Source organism: Solea solea, chromosome 11 (genome assembly GCF_958295425.1).
Source record: "Solea solea chromosome 11, fSolSol10.1, whole genome shotgun sequence".
Taxonomy (NCBI): Eukaryota; Metazoa; Chordata; class Actinopteri; order Pleuronectiformes; family Soleidae; genus Solea; species Solea solea.
The window spans coordinates 2,160,974-2,183,235 of NC_081144.1; the positions used below are offsets into that span (position 1 = coordinate 2,160,974).

Consider the following 22,262-nt stretch of genomic DNA (forward strand, 5'->3'; position numbering starts at 1 on the left):
TCTCTTTACGGGAGAGTTATTTATTTATTTATTTAATTGATAAAGAATTATCTATATCTTTGAAATAGCTTGAAATGGCTGTAGGTGGCAACTGCATCAGCACAAATGTGTTGTTATTGGCTTCGTAGTTTAAAAGGAGTAAAACGGCTGAATCTTGACTATCCTTATAGATACTCAGGGGTTGTACAATACGATGTTATCAACGCATCAGGGTATTTACGATATTACGATATTATATATCATAAATACATAGATTATATTATCACGATATTGCAAAAATAGTGGGTATCACGTTTCATTTCTCTCGGTGTGGACCCGCTGCCTTCGGTTTGTTGTCCTTTCTCGTGTTTGCGTGCATTTGTGTTCGTCTTTAGCAGCTAAACAAAGAAGTAAACAGCCGGACTACCGGCATTTTGCCTTTATCCCCCAGAATGCATTGCGTGTTGGTCACGGTCTGGCGAGCTCAATTACGAAGTACTCCCACAACAATTCTGGAGAGAGTGCACTTGATGGCGCCATCTAGTGGACAACACAAGGTTTAATGTTTATTTGTATCAGTTCAACAAATTAGTAGAAAAATCAATACTTACATTGTGATATTTCACTGTTATGAAGTGTTATAGATAGTTGATGGGGTATGTACGTGCGGGCAGGAGTCACACCATGGGTCCATGGGAGTCACTTGCAGATTGGAGGTTCTCGCGAGAGTTCGACGTATCTCGATAATTCAGAAAAAAATTACTCGTTAAACAGAAAAACAGAAAAGGTATTCAAAAAAACAAACACAAAAATGATTAATTTATTTTTTTTGCATTGCATTCACTTGAAAAAAAAATGTTGGTTTGTTTTTCTGAGTAATTTATTTTTGAAATACACTAATAATATCCAAACATGTGATTCTGTGTGAAAACTACAATACACAGGAAGCAGTAGATAAGTAAATAAAGTCATCCCGTTGAACTACCCTCTCACAAGATGGCGGTAATGAGCCAACGGCTGCTTTGTCAACCGCCAGAAAGAACTGGGAGAAGAAGAAGTAGAAGAAAAGAAAAATTAAAAACAAACGCGAAGAAGAAGCAACAGCCAATAAGATGTGAGCTGTGAGGATCTGGACGTTTGTTATTGGTTGGTTCAAAAGTCTAAGGCCGCGCGACGTCTCTGCAGTTTGTCCTCGTTTGTCTGTGAATACACAGCGTCGGTAAGCTTTTCAGCTCATTTTACACAATTACTAACATTATTTTAGCAATATATAATCATATTATTTAGTTAATAGTTCGTTGGTATACAACTTAACTCTATGGCGGCAGCGTATGTTTAGTTGAGTTATTGTTAGCCAGCGATAGCTTTACACTAAAGTCCAGACGCCATTGACTAACTAACTGTTCTATTAACACACTTGTATTTAACAATTAAACGCACGTCAGACGTTGAGTTTGTACCGTTGACCTCTGGAATTGGCTTAAATTCCAGGTTCTCTGTGTCTGTCATAATAGGAATATTGGGAGGAAAATGGCCGACAAAGTCTCTGATGGCGCCGGTGAATCCTACGAGTTTGATGCTCCGTCCCATGTCATCGACTTAAAAGAGCTGGAGAATAATGAGAGTGATGATCAGTGGTTTGGTGAGTGGCTGAGATTTATTTGTCTCCACTTTATTAGGTACACAGGGAAGTGAAGGGATGAAGTGACATCTGTCTGCTTCAAGATGTGACGTTTTGTGCCTTCACATGTGGTTATTTATCTCTTTGAACAACATTCTCTTCTCCTCTGGCATCATCAAGGCAATGTGGTCCCCAGAAAACCCGCTTTTTTTTGGAGCATTCTCTGTTAATTCTTGAAATAGTTGTGGGTGTAAATCACAGTAGATCAGCAGTTTCGGGAATACTCAGACCCGCCCATCAAGCAACACCTACCATTCAATTCCCCTTTCTTCCCGTTATGGTGCTTGGTTTGAACTTTGGCAGGTTGCCTTGACTGTGTCCCCGTCTCGAAATGTATTCATTTTTACATTTCATTACATTCAGTTGTAATTGTCTAATAAATTGGCTGGTATGTGTGTATGTTTTATCTGTGTCTGTGTCCTGCATACAGAACAACAGGGTGGGGGAGCAGATGGTCACCTTTGTACACCTGTCAGACCCGACTGGCCCTTTATGAGAAGTAATATTCCCAATGTGCCCAAGGCTATTGTCAGTCCTCACGTCAAGACAGACGTGGACAATGGTGAGTTCAAGTTTTGTTTCCACCAGCATAGTACCTGGTACCAGGTACTGTGTTTTTTTTTTTTAGTACCTGCTCTTGCGTGGAAGCCCGCTGAGTAGATACTATGCGTGACGTTGCCAGACTGCCGGCCACTGATTGATCAGAGTGCCCACAGAAATCAAACTGAACAGTGCCGAACTGTAGATCAGTTAAAACTACTTAACAATCCTAAAAAAATGTGGGCTAGTCTCCAACAACTACCAGGGAAATGTCACACAGGAGTGTATTTTTTTCACTCCTGTGTCTGTGTGTGTGTGTGTGTGTGTGTGTGTGTGTGTGCGTGTGCGCGCGCGTGTAAGTTTTCAGTTTAAATACTTAAACAATTGTTATTTAATTCAGTGACGTATTCTCCATATGACTGCTTATGTGGACTGATCAATGTTCCAGCGCCTGGCACGTCCACTTATCCACCTCCAAACATTGTCACATCTTGGGGAACTGGAACTACTGTGTCTCAGACCAATGCTCAACCAAGGAGGAGGACAGCAGCAGCAGCAGCAGCAGCAACGGCAAATCAACCTCCTGCCCAACCACGCAGGTACTGTTCATGTGAAGGCTACACGTGTATGACAGAGTGAGCCTAAATTATACATATGTGGCTTGTAATTGTTAAAACTGTATTATCATGTGAGTGGACATGCAGGGTGGCTGAAAATCTTTGTTCTGCTCCAGTCTGGATGTAGTTGTGTGATTAGGTTTAAAATTGCCTTCATAGTAAATCCTATTCAGTGGAATATGGGTGTTCAAGCACTTGAGAAACTCGTATGCTTTACCACCATAAATCTTTTTTTAATTTTAATTTAGGGTTTCAAAACGTAAGGGGGCAACTGGTAGTTCAGCCCCACCACCAACCGCAGCTCCACCTTCAAAGAAACACAAAAAGTAAGTCTCATCGTTCTACTGTTCTCCTGCACATGCTCTGCACCTGAAGTGGTTTTATAGGTTCTGTACCAGTTTTTCAATAATATGCTCTGTTGACGCCACTACTTTGGTTTCGCCATTTAATTATTTTTTATTTGAGTTTTTAATTATAGCTATTTTGTTCCAGGAGTCCTGTTGCTCGTCCAGCTCAAAGAGCCAGCAGTGTCCTCCGCAGAAGTGTACAGCCGAATTCCAGGGCTGGACTCCGCAGAAGTGCACAGTTGAGTTCCATGACTGCACCCAAGCCCAGGGCGGCAGCTTCCAATACTGCACACACAGAGTAAGATCACTCTACCATACATTTGGTCTGAAGTCAGTTCACATACTGTGTGTATATACATATATTCACTTTAAACCAGAACATCTTGGTGCTTAACTAAGAAATAATATTGATTGATGGCTGTATTAGGACAAATACGTCGACCTGCTGGGGATGTTTTTTGCTCGTTCACAAACTGAAGAAAAGATACGGTCAATAACTGGATCTGGAGAGTTCTTGTAAAAATAAAACTAAGAATTTATTTTGTGTTCAAACAGGCCGTGTAGCTCTGAAGAACAGGAGTTGGAGCGCATCAGGAACCTCCAGAAAGAAGTGGCTATGCACCGCAAGAAGAACGAGGCGAGCTACAAAGCTGCTCTGGCTGGAAGTGAGTGGACACAACTGATTTACTGACTTTATGAGCAGCTGCAGCTCCACAATGATTTCTAAAAGGATGTCTTTGTCACTGTCCTTTCAGATCCACCACCAAAGAAGTCTGTTCTGTCTACGACTGTGCCTAAAGAGTTCCACTTCAACACGGACACGCGTGTGAAGGCGACCACTTCATCCAGCAGTGCACAGAGAGAAGTGGACTTTATGAGTCAGCTTCGTAAACCTTCGTCCCCTGTGAGTTCTTCATATGATCAAAGTCAGTCAGTCAGTCATCATCTACCGCTTTATCCTCCACCAGAGGGTCGCGGGGGGTGCTGTGCCAATCTCAGCTACATCGGGCGATAGGCGGGGTACACCCTGGACAGTTCGCCAGTCCATCGCAGGGCCACACACAGATAGAGACAAACAACCATTCACTCTCACACTCACTCCTATGGTCAATTTGGAGTCTCCAATTTACCTATCCCCACATTGCATGTTTTTGGACTGTGGGAGGAAGCCGGAGAACCCGGAGAGAACCCACGCACACACGGGGAGAACATGCAAACTCCATGCAGAAAGGCCCTTGTTCCAACCGGGGCTCGAACCCGGGTCTTCTCGCTGCAAGGCGAGAGTGCTAACCACTACACCACCGTGTGGCCTATGATCAAAGTACTTAGATAAAATGTTATTGCATAGAAACAACAGTTAAGTGATAACATACGATGTGAATACAGTTCTTTTGTAGAAGCTTAGGTACTTTTTAACGTAATAGAAATTGAAAACCACTGCAGAAGTATTTGATTAAGTTCATTCATATCTTCATGCACTGTTAACTTTTTAGGTGAAGGCAATGAAAGGTGCCACGGTACCAAAACCCTTCAATCTGTCGAGAGGCAACAAGAGAGAGGTGGATGGAACAGGAGCTTATGTGTCCATGGCTGAGAAGATAGCCCAGTTCCAGACGCGAATTCCTGAGCGCTACCATCTGCGCAGCCGTCAGAATCAAGAGAGAGGTGCTGAAGACATTTGAATCTGTCACTACTTTGTCCTGTAACTCCTCGTCTCTGTCCTGTGTCACTGATGAGCTTTGTATGTTTATAAAATAAAGGACCATCTCCTGTAAAAGGTGGCCACCTCAAGCTCACTGAGCCTCACACCCCCCACCTGATGACCCGCCAGAGGTTTCGCCCGCCGACTGTTAAGAGCAGCGCTGAACTGGAGGCTGAGGAGGTGGACAAACTTCAAAAGTAAGATCTTTTTACTTGTCAAAATTAAGTTTTAATCAGTAAAACAAGTTATCACACCTTTCTGCAACAATTGACCAAACGGACCAAAATGTTTACCCTGCACATGAGCACACACACACACACACACACACACACACACATATAGACATAACTTATAATTCTGTCTTTGTCTCTTTGGTAAAACAGCTTTTGTACAGCATTTTCAAATATGTTTGTACGAAAGGTTCCAGTCATGCACTATAGCTTTAATGTAATTTTGAAATAAAGTAGAGGTCTTTGATCTTCCATGTTGTCAAATGTCAAATATCGCGGGCCGTTAATGAACGTTCTGTTGTGACGGCAGGTTTAAATTCAAGGCCCTGGAGCTGAACAAGAAAATCCTGGAGCGTCCAGAGGAACTGAAGAAGCCGGCAGTGAAGGAACCCACGGTGCCTGAAGGCTTTGAGCTGCAGATTGAAAAAAGGCTGCAGGGGAGACAGAAGCCCCAGGAAGAGGAAGAGAAGCCACACACCTTTAAATCTCAACCTCTGCCCAAGAAGATCCTGGAAGGAGTCGTGGTGAGTCCCTGTCATATGAGATCAAGAAGACTTGTCTAACTTTAGGTGGATGAATGTAAAGAGGAGGATTTCTTGTCAACAGGGAATACCAGAAAAGAGAGTTCTCAATCCAACTGTTCCAGAGTCTCCAGCTTTTGCTCTGAAGAACAGGGTTCGTGTGGAACGTAAGGCTGAGGAAGTAAGGAAAACGTGTATTACTACAACAATAATAATCATGTCATCAATGCTAACATCCACTGCAGGATTTCCATGGAAAAGTCCTTTTAACCTGGTCTTGTCTCTTGTCAGGTCAAACAGCCGTCACCAATCAAGGCTCCTCCGGTGCCTCACTTCGGCCTCCCCTTCCAGCCGCGGCTTCCAGAGAGCCACCATGTGGAGGTGTGTCCTTTCTCCTTTGAGAAGAGGGAACTAGAGAGGAGGGCACTGAAAGAGAAGAAGCTGGAGGAGCTGCGAAATGAAGAGGTGAGTCTCATTCACTCCCTCAGCTCAGTGTGTAGCAGAAAAGAAAAGAACAGTTATAACTTTCTATGTTTGCTGTGACTGTTTCAGGTTCCTCAGTTCAAAGCTCAGCTGCTGCCAAACTTCGACACTGTGCTGCTCCCTGAAAAGAAGAAGCTGGAGCCCACAAAGCCTGAGCCCTTCAGACTGATCCTGGATGAACGTGGTGCTATGAAGAGCAGTCAAAGGGAACACATGGTACGATGGATGGATAGATCTACCACTGAACCCTGCACAGACGTGTTTTTTGGAAATGTTGAGATTCAGACGTGTCTTCTTTGTCTCGTAGCTGAAAGAAGAACAGAAGCAACTCGAGGAAGCAGCAACATTCAGAGCCAGGCCTAACACAGTCACTCATAAAGAGCCTTTCCAGCCCAAAAAGGGGGAGCGGGCTGTAGTAGGTATGACTAATGGCACTTTTCCACTAGACAGTTGTTGTGCGGCCAGTGTAATCAATGGTGTGTCATGAGTGCATCCAATACAGGAATAAACACATGAACAATGTCGAACTGTAGATCAGTTAAAAAGATGTAAAAATCCATGGGTTCATTTCCAACATTTGACAAGGACATTTCTAAAGTCATAACATTTAAGAGAGGAGTCTGGTGTATTTAGTGACAGAAAACCAGCAATCGTGAGCCCAATCACAACCCGTGACCAGACCCCATGTCTACGTTCAGTCATGTAGGAAGTACTGAACTAATCTTTTTAATGAGCTGATTCTAATGATTCAGTACACTGAAAACTGCTTTGTGTCATGTGACTCACTGTGCTCCTCTTGCCCCGACAATATCTGTCACTACACTCTTAAGACCTCTCTAACTCTTCTACAGCAGTAGAGGCCTTTGAGCTGTCAACAGGGCGACGTGCTCGGGAGCGACAGGAGTATGAAAAATTGGCCAGCGAGAAGGACGCTCTCAGGGCGCTAATGGAGGAGCAGCAGAGGCAGGAGGAGGAGGAGCGAGAAAAAGAGGAGGTCGCCAGGCTGCGACACGAACAGGTCCGTGGCAAATGTAACAATTTGCACTTGGAGATCGGGGACACGCATGACTTAAGTGAAATGTTTAATCTCTGTTTTCTGTGCAGGTTCATAAAGCTCAGCCCATCAGACACTACAGACCTGTAGCAGTGAAGAAGAGTGAAGTTCCTCTCACTGTCCCACACTCTCCTAACTTCTCAGATCGCTTCCGCCTGTGATTAAATAAGCCATGTTTCTACTATTGTGTCAGATGCTGATCACATGACGTTCACGTGTAAATAGATGTGTATATGTGAAATTGCTGCAGCTCCATTTCCTTTGAGCTTTACATTCTAACAAAGCGCAGTTACACAAACTCTTTAATTAAAGATTTTTTTAACATCAGTCACGATTGTGGACATTTATTTTGCTTTTCACAGACGTGTGCCAGTTTGTCTTTATGTACATGTGTGATTCTGAAATGTTTTACCATAGCATTTGTAGAACTGTCTCCATGGTTCAAACACAGGAGCAAGACGTTTGAGGGGAGATGATTCATCATCTGTCAGAGCTCTTACTTCTGCAACCGTTCTGTCTGGTCATTACTATGTATTAGTGCTGTCAACGTTAATGATTCATTTAAAAAAAAAAAAAAAAAAAATAATAATAATGCGTTAAAGAAATTAACCGTTAACGTTGTTTGTTTACTTCCGGTGGCGACTGACCCAGTAGAGAATAAAAGGGCTGACGGAAGTCGTTGCGTTGCGAGATCCCTTTTATAATCTACCCTCGAGAGGAACCGTCGTGTCAAGAATACACGCTTTGTATGAGGACGACAGAGCACGGCGGAGGAACATGCTCAAGCAAGCAAAGGATACGGGGATATCCGCGAGAAGGGCCGCCGTCGACCCCCGTACCCTAACCAGTCCGCCGCCCGGGTCTCCTCACACGAGACCACTGGACTTCTGTGAACAACCACAACTACATTTCATTGATTACGACTTGACTCTGAAGTCGTTTGCACTGAGTAAAACGAAACGTAAACAAAGTGGTCTGCCTCAGTAACTGGTTGAATGAAGTAAAAAAGTATTACTGTGCATATGTGCACCTGTTGGAAATGGAACTGGCACAAAGATGGAACATGCTGTATTTTTGTTGTTATCATTAATGTCACTAGTTCATATAAGAAATAATTGCTATTATATATTGTTAATAAAAACATTAGTGCTGGTTCCACTATAAAAGCTCAAACAGCAGTGATCCTTGAGCAGGCATGTCATTATCCTGGCAAAAAAAGGGATTCTTAAATGTAAATGGTGTGTCCAAATATTACAAGAGTCACAAAAACATAAGGATGCATATTTTTGTGACCTATTACAGCCTTAAAAAGGTCATATATCAACATGTCCTGGAATGATTTTATAGATGCAGAGAAAGCTCCCCCTTGTGGACCTTTAATTACCAACGTTTTATGTTGGTGACTAGTTTATTTACTCTCCCAACTTCACATACGATATGCAGATGTGGGATAAAGTGTTACATTTAAAATTACGTTCTATTTAAAAGGACCTTTGATGATTCTATGTTTTGCTCGCTGGAACTTCACAATGTCAATCAGAACAGGGTTATTCTGAAAAAGTCACGTTAAAGCTCCGCCTGCTGCACTTACACGTCCGGCCACCAGGGGTCGTGTTTAGCTGGGACTGACGGTGACACGCTGCACTGTGAAACGCAGAGGAAAAGACCGCAGATACCGCACCTTCGACCTAGGTAAGCGAACAAAGACCAAGTATGAAAAAACAAAACAAGTGAGCTAAAGGAGAACGTGTCTGGCGTTTTCTTAAGATAATCATCTCGAGAAAAGACCTCATTGACGCGACCTGGTGTGTACGTGTATAGTTCAAAACAGACGACTCGATGTATTTTAGCAGAGAAGTGGCTAACGTTAACGAGCTAACTTTCCCATCGCTGTTTGCTTTGGGTAACTTCGAGTCGTCAAGTCCGTGAAAATCAAATTTTTTGAATATCTGGTGAGGGCTTTCAAAATAAAGTTCTTAGTCGCGCGTGGGCAGTTGAACGACTCTGGCCCCCACACGGGTTGGTTTTAATTTGAAAGTAATATCTAGTGCCGTTTCCTACTTCCCCTGCTGTCTTTACGCCGTCAGGAACTTTAATGGCTAACTAGCAAGCTAACTGACATTAGCTGGTTAAAGTTGCTGTTTTTGAGGCTGCGCGTCTCCTGAAACCACTTAAACTCGTCGATAACAGCGTCAGTTGGGCAAACGTTGCGGCACAATATGTTAAATGAGCTTTACGTGATGTGACGCGTTTGCTTTGCAGTTAATGAATGGCTACGTTGCTACTAAAACCAACAACTCGTAAGTGCTACGTGTTGTGAGTCAGTCTGTGTTTGACTACAGCTGAACAGAACGGACATAACTAACTGACGCTTTTTCAGTGGGACACAAGACTAAACCTGCTTTAACCCATGTGTAATGTTAACTAAACATAGAGCCACATCGCACGAAGTGTACATTCTCTGGTCACTTTATTAGGTACAGTTGTTGGACTTCTTGATAACTTGAAATATCTGCCTAGACTATTCTGAGATGATAGAGGAAACCGAAATTTAAACATTCTTTCATCACAACCAAGGCATGTAGAACATCATTTCTGAACATTGAATAGGATAAGGTTATTGTTTTCAACAACGTATTGGAGTAAAGAGGGCTTGGTGATATGAAACGTTTAGAAACCAAATGTTATATAGTTTTTAATAGACAGAAAAACACTAGAGTCAAAACACTCCTTACATTTCTGTTTTTGCATCTCAAAGCGTGTAATGCACACACATTCTGTTACAATCTATCGATTATTTCCTTGATAAATTGAGCAATGGTTTGGTCTGTAAAATGTCAGAAAATGTTGATCAGGGTTTCCCAAACCTGGGAATGATGGATCATGAGAATCAAAACGTGTCCTCTTCTGTGATCGCAGCTCAAGTCTAAGAGCGTTCAAACCACCCTGATCTAAACATGATTATAATGTCAAAAAATCTAATTTGTCCTGTGTAGAGCTGCAACTATCAATCACGTATTTGTTTGGTCCATAAAATGACATAAAATCAGTGTTTGCCAAACCTGGAAATGATGATGTTCTTAAATGTCTTGTTTTGTCCACAAACGAAAATGATTTAGTTTTAATGACTTAATTGCTGTGTGGAGCAAAGAACCGAAAAGTATTCACATTTAAGAAGCTGAAAAATCATTAAACTTGTTTCAATTTTACAAAAAAACAATACTCGAACCGATTAATCGATTGTCAGAATAGAAAATTAAAGGTAAATCGAGTAATTGTTTTACCTCTCGATAGTTGTACTGAAGTTTTTTGTTGTGTTGATTTTGAAGAAACTTGTGTGTGTGTGTGTACTACTGTGAAAAAGGTTACCATTAGCTTTGATGTTTTGTATTGGTCTTGTATATGAGCAAGCTGTCATTGAGTTTCTGCTACAGTTTCAATAGAGCCCGCGTTGTTCAAGTATAAGGGTAGATCACACTAAATACTTGACACTGAAAACTCTAGAAGCTGTTTTTATTTTCCTGGAAAATGTGTTGTTATAAATCTGAATACACATTTCCTGTATTATTCTGTAGCATTTGCGAAAACAACATACCTAAAGGTGGCTGGTCTTAAGACTTTTTGCACAGTACTGTATCTCCACACGTCTCCTGTAATAAGATCTTACTTCCTCATTTTCCATGTAAATATACACACGTCATTTCTCTCAGAACAAATGATGCTGTTTTTAGTCCGTCTGACTGTGCTGATGTCTGCTGACAGTGTATTTGAATATAAAATCTGTGCTTCCCACAGAAGTTAAGCTTGTTCAGACCTGGTATCATCATCCACCCCACTCAAATAGACAACCCTAAGTTCAGGTCTTAATTAGAGCTGCAACTAATGATTATTTTCATAATCGATTAATCTGTCGATTTATTTTCTCGATTAATCATTTGGTCCATAAAATATCAGAAAACCTTAAAAAATGTTGATATGTGTTCGTCAGACCTGGACATGATGATGTTCTCAAATGTCTTGTTTTGTCCACAAACCAAAATGATAACATAACTTAAAAGAAATTAAGAAAATATTCACATTGAAGAAGCTTAAACAATCGGAAATCTTGTTTTAATCATGAAAAAAGCTTCAAACCGATACATTGATTATCAGAGGAGGGTTAAGGACATGTTTGGTCACATTCTTTTGCCTTTGTGTATGTAGTTGGTCCTAGGGACACCGGAGAGACTGCTGTCCTCTGACCCACTGCATTTAGTACATTTCCCAGGGCCTGTACATTGATTTATTTGTAACATTGCCTCAGTACTTGTTACTTCTAATTTCTTTTTTCCAATTTATTCCAGTCGTGTGATTTACTCGCACGTCTGTGTTGTAAAACTCGGTAAAAACATAATGTTTGTTCTCATGAGGAGAAATGACGTTAGCGCATATTTACATACAGCACACAGATGTGTGATCCAATTACATGTGATGACAGGAGATGAAGTCTGGGATGGACTTTAATGCCAGGTGTTAACAGCCATACATAATGCTGTCTGCGTTCTGTGTCTTGAGCACGGTTAAGAGTTTGAGCAAGAGTTTTAAGTGAAGTATTAACACAGAAATACCACATTAGACACCCATTTGTTGTATTGTGTGATTAAATGAATCAATGGAGGGCTGACACAATCCTTGAAACAATGTCAAAATAATTGAACATAGTGGGGAAAGACGACATATTTTTACATCATATTGAACCACTGATTTTCATATTTTTTTTTTAGCAGCTATGGCTTATTATATCAAGTTTTTTTTTGTAATTTAACTAATGGCAGCCCATGACTAATTGGAAAGGGAACTTGGCTTGTGACAGGAGGGTTGCTGGTTCAAGTCCCTGCCAGGTCAGGGGCTGGGGTACGCTGAGCAAGGTACCAATCCTAATTGTTGATTGGACACTCTAAATTCACCCCAGCCATGGGAATATGTCCAGTGTACTCCTAGTGCTGGCTCCAAGCTCGGATAAATGGGTGGATTGTGTCAGGAAGGGCATCCGCTGTGGTCACCCCTGGAGAGGGAGAAGCCAAAAGCAAAAATAAAGGTTTTGATTTAACTAATCTATCACAGGACTCCTACTTCCTACTTACTGAGAAACATTGGTCTCATTCACAAACATGTTCCGATGTAATTCAGTTTTTAGTCTTCAGTTGCCATTTTAATTTGAGACCACTTTATACTGTCAGGAATCCATGCACTATTCCAGTGAGTGTACTGAGTGTTCACACTACACTAATATGTGTAAGTGTACTGACTGCTGTCTGTTTTGAAACACCAATATGAGCTGAGCTGGGCATTGCTTGCATAAGTCTGATTTCATCATTATTTCTTCATAACGGCACTGTCACAATGTTATTGCTGTGCTTGGACAACAGAGTCAGCAGCTTCTTCTTTTTTCTGAACTTAATAGATGAGCTGCTTCCTACAGTTATTCTGTCCATCTCTCTGTGGTACAGTGCTGTGTATGTGGCAGCAGTCTGATCTGAATGGACATACATTTCCTATGATGTTAACATTCAGGGATGATTATGTTTTACTGTGGACACATTGCTGATCTACTTTGTTGTCTTTGCACATTTCCAGGTAAAGCATGGCAATGACTGGCCAGAGCTCGTGCTCCTCTATGAGTAACCACACAAAGGAGCGGGTCACTATGGCCAAAGTGACCCTGGAGAACTTCTACAGCAACCTCATCGCCCAGCATGAGGAGAGAGAGATGAGGTAACCGCTATACACTGACCTTTTACATGACTATCATAAACAGACAGTTCTGTTTTTTTGGTTCCATGAGGTACTTGCAGTCCGACACTTAGTCAACAATGACTGTGGTTGGGAAACTAGCTTGAGACACAAGGAAACAAGGAAAGGCACACATGATAGAATCAGCTTCATTGTGTTATCTTATCATTCCACGCCCTTTTCTAAATAGAAACTGAAGTTTGTGTGACTTTAGTTGGTGCAGGGAGTGTGTAGTTTACAAAGACCATAGAGAAAATCAGTGATTTTACATCACAGTAGGCAGCAGTGGACCAGCAGCTCCTGTGTCTCTGTGAGCTAAAATCACTGGTTCCAGTCTGAAAATGGTGACATGAAGCAGTGAAGTCATTCATAAGATATTGTAGACTTTTTTAAAAGGCTAAAATCAGGTTTTTCTAGTGTCCCTTCTGGCAGGTATGTTTTCAGTGAGAGACAACGTCCATCTCTTAAGCTGGTTAATAGCACTGGGGATGCACACAGTGCTGCCATTTTCATGTTAATGTTGAAAGTCCAGGCTAAAGCCTTTTATTCACCGTGGAAAATTTCTCTCCTTATAACCTTTGTTATGGCCTGAGCAAATATATATTACAGTCATAGCATCACCTTCAGGCAAAAGGAGAATAAACAGTTTCATACATGGATGCACTCGACTCACCTCAGGCGTGTCTTTTCAGACAACAGAAGCTCGAGAAAGTGATGGACCAGGAGGGTTTGGCTGATGAAGAGGTGAGTATCAAATGAACATTTGCAGGGTTTCCCAGAATGCTTTGTGGCAGTATATAATGATGGTCTTCAAAAGTGCATGCTGTTGACTAAACAGTATCAGAACATTTATGCTCAAATCAATGTAGCTATATATTTTCTACACCTCAACAAGTAGTTATTATCATTCACATATCCAACCATCCATCTTTCTGTCCAAACCATTTGACATTTGTCAGAGAAAAATAACAACCTGAGAAGACAATAATCATTAAAAGCAGATTTACTGCATTGATTTAGTTACATCTGGATTAGTGTCAATGTTTGTCTTAATGGCAAAAACAGTAGGGATGATGCTTCCTTTTCAAAAAATACCTTTTTGGGATTAAAAATTCAAGGTGTTTTACTTCTAACAGAAAGTTATTTTCCTGCAGGGAGATAGTGCAGTTTAGTTTTGATATTAAAATGTCTAGTGATGGATGCAGTTAGGTAGCAAGTGTGTATTTAAAAGTGGTGTTTTTGCTTTACAGAAACGCATCCGACGCTCTCAGCATGCAAGAAAAGAGACAGAGTTCCTGCGTCTGAAAAGAACTCGACTGGGTCTGGATGACTTTGAGTCCCTGAAGGTGATCGGACGAGGAGCTTTTGGAGAGGTAAATTATGAGTTTGTTTTAAAATGTATTTGATGTCAACATGGATGTATTTTACATTACCTTGATTATGACACTAATAAGGAAAAAAAACTATTTTCTTATTGGAAATTATTTACTGGAATTATGCATGTCAATGCAAGAAAAGGCTAAAAAAAAAAGTGCACAGACGTGGATGTAAAATGCCATGTAACTGATTGATTGAAGGGTAATTTTAGTTTTTCCTCATCAAGCTTCTGTGTCGGTGTGGTTTGAGTTTTCTGTGTCTGCCTCCAGGTTCGTCTGGTGCAGAAGAAAGACACAGGTCACGTCTATGCCATGAAGATCCTCCGAAAAGCTGACATGCTGGAGAAAGAACAGGTGTGGCTACAGAACAGACCCACTGTCGTGCTGCTGTGGCTTGCGTTGGCCACATTCAAACCTGTGTGAATCCCTGTGTGTTTGTTAGGTTGGTCATATCCGGGCTGAGCGGGATATTCTGGTGGAGGCAGACAGTCTGTGGGTGGTCAAGATGTTCTACAGTTTCCAGGATAAGATGAACCTTTACCTCATCATGGAGTTCCTGCCTGGAGGTACAACCCTCTGGAGTTCCACACATTTAATTCTAATGTATTGTTTTATAGGGTTGACATTTTTGGCCGTATGTATGTATGTATGTATGTATGTATGTATGTATACATCCATGCACTTATGAGTTTGTGCACACCTAAGCAAACATGGATAGATGAAGACTTTTAGCCAGTCACTTCTGACCGACTGTGATCGTGATGTGTGCCGCAGGAGACATGATGACTCTGCTGATGAAGAAGGACACGCTTACAGAAGAAGCCACTCAGTTCTACATAGCAGAGACAGTGCTGGCCATTGATTCCATCCACCAGCTGGGCTTCATCCACAGAGACATCAAACCAGACAACCTGCTGCTGGACTCCAGGGTGAGTCGCCACAGCCATTGATTCCACGCTGTTCAAACAAAACTGACTACAGACTGTAACCGAAACAAGTAACATTAAATGGGTTGCAATTCCATAAACTGATGCTACAGCTGTTGACGTGAATTTAACATGCAGAGAGGACCAGACAGTGAACCACTTTAACTTACTAGTTTAATGACTCTAATGAGTTTGTTTGGTGTTTCCAGGGTCATGTGAAGCTGTCTGACTTTGGTCTGTGCACCGGGCTGAAGAGAGCTCACCGCACCGAGTTCTACAAAAACCTGAACCACAGCCTGCCCAGTGACCTCAGTAAACAAAGTCAGTAAAGCCTCTTTTTTATTTCTATTATAGTCTGCATGCAGCCCTATAAGATATTCAGGTATTGCATCAGGAGGTCACAGACTAAGCTGGAAAGTGTTAATGTCTCCACAGCCTTTCAGAACATGAACTCCAAGAGGAAAGCAGAGACTTGGAAGAGGAACAGGAGGCAGCTGGTACGTCTAAACGCGCACTGCAACCCTCTTTGTTGCCTTTTCACTTATATTGGTGAAGACTGTGTATGGAACTTGTTTAACCTTGTTACGGTTAAAAATCTAATCCTAATCACATTCTGCTTGTTCCTGTCAGGCTTTTTCGACGGTGGGAACCCCAGACTACATCGCTCCAGAGGTCTTTATGCAAAATGGATACAACAAGCTCTGCGACTGGTGGAGTCTGGGTGTCATCATGTACGAGATGCTGATAGGTAACGGCTCACAGACACACATACAACACCTCGGTGAAATTCCGTATGTTCAGGGCACATGTGGGAGAAGTGACGGCTGGTCTTTGTGCTCTGCAGGTTACCCTCCGTTCTGCTCAGAGACACCGCAGGAGACGTACAGGAAAGTGATGAACTGGCGAGAGACGCTCACTTTTCCTCCAGAGGTTCCCATATCAGAGAAGGCCAAAGACCTCATCCTCAGGTACGATTCATAGATGCTGTGCTTTGAACTTAGTCATGAAGCAGTAACTTGCATCCAGAGTGCTTTGTATTAAGCGTCTGTGTTCCTGTGTGTTTTCAAACAGGTTCTGCTGTGAGGAGGAGCACAGAATCGGGGCTACAGGTGTCGAGGATATCAAGTCCAATCCTTTCTTTGAGGGCGTGGACTATGACCATATCAGGTTAGGACTGTTTTCATGAGCTGGTATTGAGAACATGCGTCAGTCGCGTGGAATCTTTCCTTGGTCACATGGTGTGTTCACACCGATCTCAGATGCGATAACATGAGTGACACACGTGTTATTAGAAGTTACCACATAGTCTTCTTTCCACCATATTTGACAAATAATATTATACTATGTGAAGTGTGGAACAATTAATCAAACCAAACCTGGGAACTGCTGAGACGAGTGAAGTTGCTGCAGGCTCACTGAATAAAACACAAAACACATTGCGTTAAGAAAAATAATCAAAACATGTCCCTAGACAACTTTTTCACTTCCGATATGATACTGATATTGCAGCCTTGAGTATTGGCCGATACAATATCAGCACGAATCATACATACTTTAATGACTTATTTTATAGTGTGGAATGTTAGAATAGGCTTGATCAAGTGATATTACTTAAACAGAGAACAATAGTCAGCAACAGTAGGTGTGAGGAAAAACTGACCCATTTATTATTAACCAATGGGTTACATCAATTTTAACCTTCAACATAAGAATATCCAATTTTTTGCCATGTTAATTTCATACAGTCTATGGTTTATTTCATCAGGAGGAAAGTACCAAGTGCTAATGGGGGTGTTTTCAGAGCACCCGTGTTTCACAGGTACAGTAACAGCGTGTCTTCAGAGAACACCCCCCTTGTTTTCACTATTTTGGACATCCGATGCATGTGTAGATATAAAAATTCACTGTGCCTGCAGAATCTGCTCTTTTACCAACTGGTTCAGGGGCCAGTGAGGTTAATTTCAGTGTCAACAAAGATCAGTTTGACCCACTTCTTTGGTCTAAGTATCAAAACATGGGTTAAAAGCTCTCACTGTGTTCCAAAAAGTTGACATATTTTCATCCTTTCATGTCTTTGTGTGTATAAGAGACGCTGCATGTGAAGTCTGCCTGTACACACATCTGAAGAGTCCAAGCAGCCTGTTTTTTTCCTGAGACCTCTTGTCTGCATAATACTGCAGTATTTCACTTTGAGATGTTCCTCTGTTTTTCAGGGAGAGACCTGCTGCCATTCCCATAGAGATCAAAAGCATCGACGACACTTCCCACTTTGACGAGTTCCCAGATTCAGACATTCTCACACCAACTTCAGGTACTTCACGTCTTTTACCTGCTTCACACACGTTTCATTTTTCTTGCCTCTGTAATGAAATGCTTCAAACACTCTTCTCCTCCTCCTCCTCCTCCAGTCGCCCCGGTGTCCAACCAGACGGAGGTGGACCTGAAGAACAAGGACTGGGTCTTCATCAACTACACGTACAAACGCTTTGAAGGCCTGACCGCTCGAGGAGCTATACCGTCCTACATGAAGTCAGGCAAGAGATGAGCAACCCTGGCTTTTGTACAACACCATCATGGAACCCCATTAAGTCGTCCGAACCCTTGCTGTCTGAAGAACTGAGAGTCTCTGTGGTACCTGACTGACGTGGAGAACTCCTCGTCACGCAGGACTTTGCAAATAATAAAAGGGGCTCAGTTACATCTGTTGCTTTCCACCGTAGGAACTGCTGCCTTCATTTCCTGCAGGTCTTAGTCTTTTCTCTGATGCTTCCGAGGTACTGCTCTACTTCCTGCTTCTACCTGAAAACACACCTGTGGGATTAAAAGTGATTGCGATTCTCTCCGCTCGCCTTTCTCACCAGTGGATGAAGTGGGATGTCTTCACTCCAGATACCAGCATCATCTACATTCCCTCTTTTTAAAAGAACCCCAGCACCAAGTCTGTTGGACCTGAACCGGGACATCCTCTCCATTCACTGCTCCTGTTTTAACTCAAACATTATTATCAGTGGTCACTTGAAGTGAATCAGCTGCTCTTCAGGGATTCTGTCCACGTTTTTTCTTTGTCACGTTCTATAAGAGCTCAGTGTGAGGCTGCGGGCTCTTTGAGACGATTCAACCAAAGACCTTTTTCCTGTAACTTCCACGTGTCCTTTAATGGAACGATATTCTCAAATAGTAGTACGAGTATATACGAGAATGATGCATTTTTTTGCGGAACAAACGCGAGATACTATTTTTACACTATGTTCACTTAGCTTCTGCACCTTCTGTGATGTTTTATCCGACATGCGCTGCTTCTCCGGTTTGTGTTTGGTTTTGGAAAAGAAAAAAACCAGGACGCTGTCTCGTAACTGAAGCCACAAGCTCTCCACAGACGTCTCTCTGTAAATCGATCAAACATGCAACACAGCGACAGAGTAACTGACGCAGTTCTCACAGCTGCTGTTAAAAGCAGAGCGGCCGCACAAGCGCTCGCCGTTGGTAGGTCGCGCTGATTAACTCAAGGAAAACTTTGTGTTGAGAATAGTTACTGATCCTGGAAATGGAGATTACCAACACCCCCCCCCAAACACACTGATTCTTGCAACTAGTCCTCATAGGACACTGCATTCATTTCACAAGCCGAAACAAAAGCATTATCCCTAAACTTAAACTAACCACAAGTCAAATCTCAGCTTAACCAGCTCCTCACAAATGAGGTTCCAGGTTTTGGTCTCTGTGAGGACTACTGGTCCTGACAAGGTCAGTTTTTATGTCAGGAAAAGTCCTAAAGAGGCAACAAATACGAGAACACACACACACCAGCTGACACTGACTCTTTGTTTTTAATGTAACCCTGCCAGTGTCTCAGGGACCAATTCCTTTATCCTGCTTATTAAGATTGAATTTCTTTTAAATACTGAAATCTAACCCCTAAAACCCCTAAAAAGTCTTAACCCAAGTTGTGAGGACCAGCCAAAATGTCCTCACTTTCTAGTTTGGTCATAAATATATACAAAAAATGCTGCGTCCACAAGACTTTGAGTTTTGGTTAATTTTTTAGATTTTGTTATTAAGGCCTTTGCGCATCAATGGTGACACGAAACAAAAGGCACCCAGTTGCAAATAACGTAGAGGTGATGTTAATAAGCACAACTCATATAAACAGATACATTATTATTAAATAACCAGATAAAAATGATGTCAGTGGAAGAAACAGTAATGTACTATCAGATATCAGTAAACCACCAACTGCCCCCTCGACTTCTACGGTGGCACGCCCTCTCCAACTATTTATTTTTGCACATTGAAGACAATTTCTATCTAAATCTGCTGCGACACCAGTATAAGAAGTCAGTTTGACTACAGAAGAGACTAAATGAGCTCTGCAGGTGGGCACAGCGGAAAAACACAGCTATATATCAGCAAAAAGTCCAATCTCGTGCATCTTAATGTCCAAATAAAAGTAATACCTGGGAACAGCTGATTCTTTAAAAAGAGCAGCGCTGGTTTAAGTCGGGAGCTTCAGAACCTTTTTTTTCAGGCGGATTGAAACAGCTATGCACATTTTTATATCCAGATTTAGTCAAAAATATTATAAACATGAATAAAAACACGTGTCTGGTGCGCAAAGGCCTTCCTATGACGTTCAGTTGTAGGGTTTTAGCTTTGTTGTCGTCACATTGTTGCTCTGAATGTTTGTTTTTTTCTTGCGAGTCTCAGATGAATGTGTGAGCACACAGGGCTAAATCAGTCAACAGTGAACACAAGATCCAAAATGCTGTCATTTAAAATGAATGTAAATGAAGTTTTATTGAGTTTTACTATTGAGTCTTGGACAAAACCTTTTATTTTTATTTTTATTTTTTTGCCACATTTATTCTAGAATGCTGTTTGTGTGACTGTAGTCTGGATTATCTTTTTTTTCCATCTTTACCCTGAGGTGTAACAATGGACGTATTTTTCCTGTTTTCAGGGGGGAAAGTATGAAAAGGTCGGCATGGGAACATATTTTGTCACATTTTTTTAATACATTTAATAGTTGAGACTCGAATGTTTCAGCTAATTGGATAAATATGCTATATGAGTTAAGTTTTTAGTTTACATTGTCAAGACATTGTCGTATACATTTTAATTTTTGAATCAGAAATTTGTGTCTTGTGGTCAAAATGTAAATCTCGAATTGTGAAATCTGAGTTTTTGACAAATATGATATAGATTTGTCTTAGTTTTATTCTAATTATAGAGTTTTCCCCACTCTCAATAGTTTTAAAATTTCGATTTTCATGCCTCACATTTCATAGTTTCCCCCAGCGTTTGCGACCTTACACGCGCCGCCTCGGTGTGAAGGTGTTTCTTCTCGTCTTCTTCAGGTTCAGGTGGAGGTTGGTCAGTGTGTAGATAATATAAAAAAAGCTCAGCAGGTTGGAACATAGTTAGAAAAGCACAGTGAAGCTTTTTTTTTTTATACGCTTTCACCAAACAGTAGAGTCAGCTCAAAAAGCAATAGAGCGCGTGGGTGTGGTTTCATTGATGATGTCGCAGTGAGTGAGTGAGTGAACGAGTGAGTGAAATGTGAGGATGTGATCACGGATGAGGACAAAAAAAACGATGCAATGTGAAATGCATGTTGTTTCTACTAAAGCGATGCCGAGGTGAGTGTGTTACGTGTGTGAGTGTGGGTTTGGGGGCTGGGAAGGTGGGTGTACATTATTTAAACCACTGTTCTCTCTGTGGCGTGTGGCTGTTTTTGTTTTCTGCTATTTGACAATGAATTACTCTGCACTTAAGCGTGTGGCTGTCGTGTCTTTTCTTTTCAAGATGTCGTCATGATTGCCTGCTATTCAGAGAGGTTCTAACATTTTATGTACCAAACGATTAATCGAGAACATTTTTTAGTTAGTTGCAGCTCTAGAGACAACATATCGTCCTAGATTTTGGATGTTGTCATATGATAAAATATCTGATGACTTTCCCTGGTTTTAAAGCATATTCCATTGATAATCATATTTATTATATAGATTTAATTAATCAAATACACTGAATGTATACATATATTGATTAAAATACACATGGAATCAACTAAAATAGTTAAAAAATGTCACTTAAATACACTTCTTTAGTTTAAGGCCTAATTATTAGAAACAATAAAATTGCCACACAGGTCTTATCTGAAATTAAAGTAGTAAATGTATTTTAAGAATGTAATACAGATCATAAACAGTAGATATTTTAATTTAGAGTGTATTTTAATGCTCAGGGAAGCAACCAGTGTATCATTTTACATCTCGTTTATCTGGATATGGCCTTACGGAAATATTGGTATGATTTTTTTTTATCATGATATACATCAATATCGAGTGGCGTAAAAGAATACCGTGATAAAAAATGTATTTCCCCACATCTACCGTATATTAGGTTGTAAAATGACCTTGATGCATCTTCTGATCGTTGAGCTTCAGTTACCAGTAAATAAATAAATGACAGACTGAGTGTGAGGTAAACGCTGAAGAGAAGGAATGGTTTTATTTTAGTCACAGCGGAGGGAAAAAATTAATGGAGTGGAAAACATTCACAACATGATTCTGTGCAGGAGAGAGGGAAAAAAAACAGTCACTGCAGTCAAAACACCATCATGTGGTGTCATTACATACCAGTTTAAATTCAACACATCAGTGTAACAAAGAACTAGAAAATTATGCGGCGAAATTTCGAGCGTTCCTGCTGTTCTTGCTGCCGATGTTGTTGGGTGCAGGACTTGTGCTGGTAAAGGAGTAACATTTGGGTGGATTGAACCTTTAAAACTTGAAGTATTTAGACAAAGTGGTAATTTGGTGGAATCACCCTTTAATAGAGACTCTTGAGCTGTGAGGATCCAAACTTGCCTGGGTTGTGATTATTTCGTCAATCATCTCCCATTCATGTGTATGTGGAAATTATTCACATTTTTTTGCAATTTTTGTCACCATGGTGGCTGGAAACGCTTAGAAAAGTGCCCGCCATTCTCGATCAAACCGCACGTTTTGATATAGGATGTGTGGGTTTTTTCTTAA

The 22,262-nt window shown here is 41.2% G+C and overlaps 2 protein-coding genes across 5 annotated transcripts; both read left to right on the top strand.

Annotated features, from left to right (window-relative positions):
* Nucleotides 1–1,053: 1,053 nt before the first annotated feature.
* LOC131468327 (targeting protein for Xklp2-B-like) lies at nt 1,054–7,481 on the top strand. Of its 3 annotated transcripts, none has more exons than XM_058642422.1 (17): nt 1,054–1,198; nt 1,494–1,621; nt 2,091–2,222; nt 2,649–2,799; nt 3,066–3,143; nt 3,310–3,462; nt 3,720–3,829; nt 3,920–4,068; nt 4,658–4,829; nt 4,925–5,063; nt 5,407–5,620; nt 5,703–5,798; nt 5,909–6,082; nt 6,170–6,316; nt 6,408–6,519; nt 6,931–7,118; nt 7,205–7,481. In XM_058642422.1, exons 2-17 carry the CDS (start codon nt 1,510–1,512, stop codon nt 7,313–7,315), a joined length of 2,238 nt encoding a protein of 745 aa, XP_058498405.1. In that variant the 5' UTR covers nt 1,054–1,198; nt 1,494–1,509; the 3' UTR covers nt 7,316–7,481. The 3 variants fall into 3 exon arrangements, with proteins under 3 accessions (XP_058498405.1, XP_058498407.1, XP_058498406.1); XM_058642424.1 differs by having other exon boundaries at nt 6,952–7,118; XM_058642423.1 differs by lacking the exon at nt 1,054–1,198 and having other exon boundaries at nt 1,471–1,621.
* A 1,219-nt stretch (nt 7,482–8,700) lies between these two features.
* On the top strand, nt 8,701–20,999 carry LOC131468328 (serine/threonine-protein kinase 38). Of its 2 annotated transcripts, none has more exons than XM_058642425.1 (14): nt 8,701–8,846; nt 12,771–12,908; nt 13,619–13,670; nt 14,177–14,299; nt 14,573–14,656; nt 14,745–14,868; nt 15,077–15,231; nt 15,438–15,549; nt 15,664–15,725; nt 15,859–15,976; nt 16,073–16,196; nt 16,300–16,395; nt 17,442–17,539; nt 17,637–20,999. In XM_058642425.1, the coding sequence occupies exons 2-14, from the start codon at nt 12,778–12,780 to the stop codon at nt 17,771–17,773; spliced, it is 1,416 nt and encodes a 471-aa protein (XP_058498408.1). In that variant the 5' UTR covers nt 8,701–8,846; nt 12,771–12,777; the 3' UTR covers nt 17,774–20,999. The 2 variants fall into 2 exon arrangements, with proteins under 2 accessions (XP_058498408.1, XP_058498409.1); XM_058642426.1 differs by lacking the exon at nt 8,701–8,846 and adding an exon at nt 9,275–9,454.
* The last annotated feature ends 1,263 nt before the right edge of the window (nt 21,000–22,262 follow it).